General features: G+C 43.5%; 1 protein-coding gene across 1 annotated transcript; it reads right to left on the bottom strand.

Moving 5' to 3' along the window:
• Positions 1 to 5: 5 nt before the first annotated feature.
• On the bottom strand, positions 6 to 1,630 carry LOC104522693 (keratin, type II cytoskeletal 3-like; the record flags this gene model as incomplete). The annotated part of the gene is made up of 2 exons (XM_010165060.2): positions 1,004 to 1,630; positions 6 to 95 (listed from the first exon to the last, which is right to left on the bottom strand). Coding segments are annotated over exons 1-2 (717 nt in total), but the record flags the coding sequence as incomplete, so codon positions are not given.
• Between the last annotated feature and the right edge of the window lie 1,541 nt (positions 1,631 to 3,171).

Raw genomic sequence — 3,171 nt, 5'->3', positions numbered from 1 at the left:
ACATCAAGGTTTTTCCTTGGCCCTGAAGGTCCTTGCTGTTGGAGGAGCTCCCACTTGGTGGAGAGGACCGTGTTCTGTTGCTCCAGGAAGCGGACCTGAAAGCCCAGAAAGGGGTGTGTGAGATCTTCTCTCAGGGAGAGCCCAGAAAGGGGTGTGTGAGATCTTCACCCAGGGAAGCCTCAAGCTGCTCAAACCTCCTGCTTATTTAGGAGCCCAAGGCAATAATTTTCATCATTCCCAACAGGACCATGGCTGGTTGAAAGCCACTTTTCCAAGAGGAAGTTTCCTTCCTTCTTTCCCCTCTTTTTTCTATTATCCTTGAATTTCTCCTCTTTTCTCCTCCTACATTTCTGCTCTTTTTTTTTACTATCTGTCAGATTTATTCCATTCCAGATTTACTGTTATTGTAATTTCCAACTGCAAATTTTGACCCACATTAATTTGCAGAAGGGTCAGATCATTTTTTACCTTCCAGTGAAATCCCATATGTCTCAATATTGGAAAACACTCTTCTTACCCGATACAAAAAATACTCAATACATATGTCATACATTCAAAAAACTATGGAGAACATTTATAACCAAGGTTAGAGTCTAAAGAATACTCATCTGTACTTGAACTGAAAGAAGAAGCAGCCAAGAATTAATTCAAAGATCATTCCTACACTGAAAATTCTTCAAGAAGAAACAGTCCATGGGAAAGGACAGACTTGAAGAACCACATAAGATAACTGAGCATCTCAAGATCTCTTTGGCCTGACTGCACAGAGAACACTGGAGAGAAAAGCTAAGGAAGCATTTGGATCAACCAAACCTAGAGAAAGTCCTTTGGTTTCTCTGTGGGTGTAAAATTGTTACATTTCCTTAGGAGGACTCAATGAAAACACTACCAGCCTTCCAGACCTGCCAACACTGAGCTGAGAAGGACAATTTTTCCTTCTCCACAGCTCAGGACATTTCCTCAGAGTTCCCATTCCCAAGCAAATAGAGTTCCAAACTCTCACCTTGTCAATGAAAGAGGCAAACTGATTGTTTAGAGTCTTGATCTGTTCCTTCTCCTGGCACTTCACTTGTTGGATCTGAGGGTCAATATCAACATGGACTGGTCGCAGGAGGGTTGGGTCAACCTGCACCGGCTGGATGCCTCCAGGGAACCCAGGACCACCTCTCACAGGACCACAAAAGCTGCCTATTCCTCCACCAATGACACCTCCTCCAATGCTGCCAAATCCTCCTCCATAGCCTCCACCAAAGCCACCAATCCTACATCCGTATCCACCGCCATAAGAGCCACCCATGGAAATTCTTCCGCTGCCACCTATGTTATGGAGGCTCCTGCTGCTAAAACCTCCACAACGTCCGCTGCCTCCAATTCCCCTGGATGTGGAGAACGAGCTATAGCTGATCCTGCTTCTGCCCCCACTTCCTCCAAAGCCACCACCGATGGCAGAGCAAGAGCTGTATCCCCTTTTGCTTCCGCCTCCAAAGCTTCTGCAGATCGACTGCCGGGACATGGTTGTTTCTTCCAAGCAGAGTTGAGGAGAACAGAAAGACCAACGGAGCTGTGCTGCTGAGGGATGAATGCAGAGAGAAGTGTGCACGGTCTTCTCTGGCTCTACAGCTTCAGGCATTCCCTTTTATCTGTTTCTTGAGGTGGGCTGGGTCTGCAAGGGCGTGAAGAGGAAACAAATTTACTGTCTTCATCAGCTTGGTGTGGTTAACAGATTTTTTGCCAAATTGTTGACTCCACCCAGAAATACGCTTTGCAATGCAGAAGAGAATAAAAGAGCGAGAGCATTGAAACAGGTCTCAATGAGTAAGTGGACTCTCCTATCTTTATGGCATCTGAAAAAAATATGTTTTACAGTGATGTAGTCATGTTCTTCCCTCCTCCCACCTTTCTATCTACTCTTAATGATTTCACAGTTTGTCTGGATCTGGATCTTTTTGCACTGACGCTCTCAGTGTCAAGCAAGCATTTTGGTGAAAAGGAACTAGGATGAGACTTTCACAATTCTCCCAAGCACATCTCCAATCTCTTTCTTAAGTGGAAAATTGCTGATGGTTTTCCAAAAGGCAGTTTCCCAATGTAGAGCAAAAATATCACGTCTTAACATTTAACAATAGTCAGCGTTTCTTTTTTATCCGGAAAGGAGGCGCTTGGTTCCTCTCCTAAGAGCATCAGTCAGGTTGGAAGTGCCTTCTTCTCCATAACGTTCCTGCAAAATGTGTCTCCCAGAGTCTGAAGAAAAAATACAGGTACTGAGACTCTGAGCACCAGAGTGGAACGAGCAAGAGAACAAGGATGGCCAAGCTCCTTCCTTGTGCTTTTCAGATGGCCACAGGGATTGCTGAACCTGCAGAAGAAGGAAAGATGGCTTCGGGCACTAGATGTGGTAATGATGAACTGAAGACAGAGAAATAGCAGAGAAATACAGGCAGGGATAACAGTGACTTGTTAAAAATCATAGAATCTCATAGAATGGTTTGGGTTGGAAGGGACCTTAAAGATCATCCAGTTCCAACCCCCCTGCCAGCAGCAGGGACACCTTCCACTAGACCAGGTTGCTCAAAGCCTCATCCAGCCTGGCCTTCAACACTTCCAGGGATGGGGCAAAAATATATTTTATAATTTTTTTTTTTTTAAGTTGGTAGGCAAATGATCAGCTGAGTTCCTCAAACTTGATAATTTTAAAATAAGGGGCAACTAAAAAGTAGAAGAAGCTCTGACGCTTTCTTAAGTGATAACCCTCAAAGTGCTGCTGTCTCTCAATTGCTTTAAGAGGTTTGGCATCTATGTCCACGTCTTTGACCACATTAAATTTCGGGTGGGGAGAGAAGGGGTGCTGACCAAATTCCCTTTAGAAAAATGTCTTTTTAAGATAACAGCTGCTGTTTCAAACTAGAAAACAATAATGTTTAATTTCATGCACAAGCTACCTGGCTACAAAGTTGGAAATTCACCTGAAAGACATCTTGCAGGTGTCTTCTGGGTCTCATTGATCAAATATATATTTTAGTTACAAGAATTAAATTTAAAGCAAAAACTCCAGTATTTTCCTAGCGCTTAGATCCTGAAAATCCTCAATAAATGGCAAGGGAAATAAATTTTAAAGCCTTCTAAGCATTTCACAAATCCAATATTATACTAGACGGAAGCTCACGATGTGGA

This window comes from Antrostomus carolinensis, unplaced genomic scaffold (assembly GCF_000700745.2).
Source record: "Antrostomus carolinensis isolate BGI_N321 unplaced genomic scaffold, ASM70074v2 scaffold24413, whole genome shotgun sequence".
Taxonomy (NCBI): Eukaryota; Metazoa; Chordata; class Aves; order Caprimulgiformes; family Caprimulgidae; genus Antrostomus; species Antrostomus carolinensis.
Note: the sequence above shows the minus strand (reverse complement) of the source record. Positions and strands in the feature narration are given on the sequence as shown.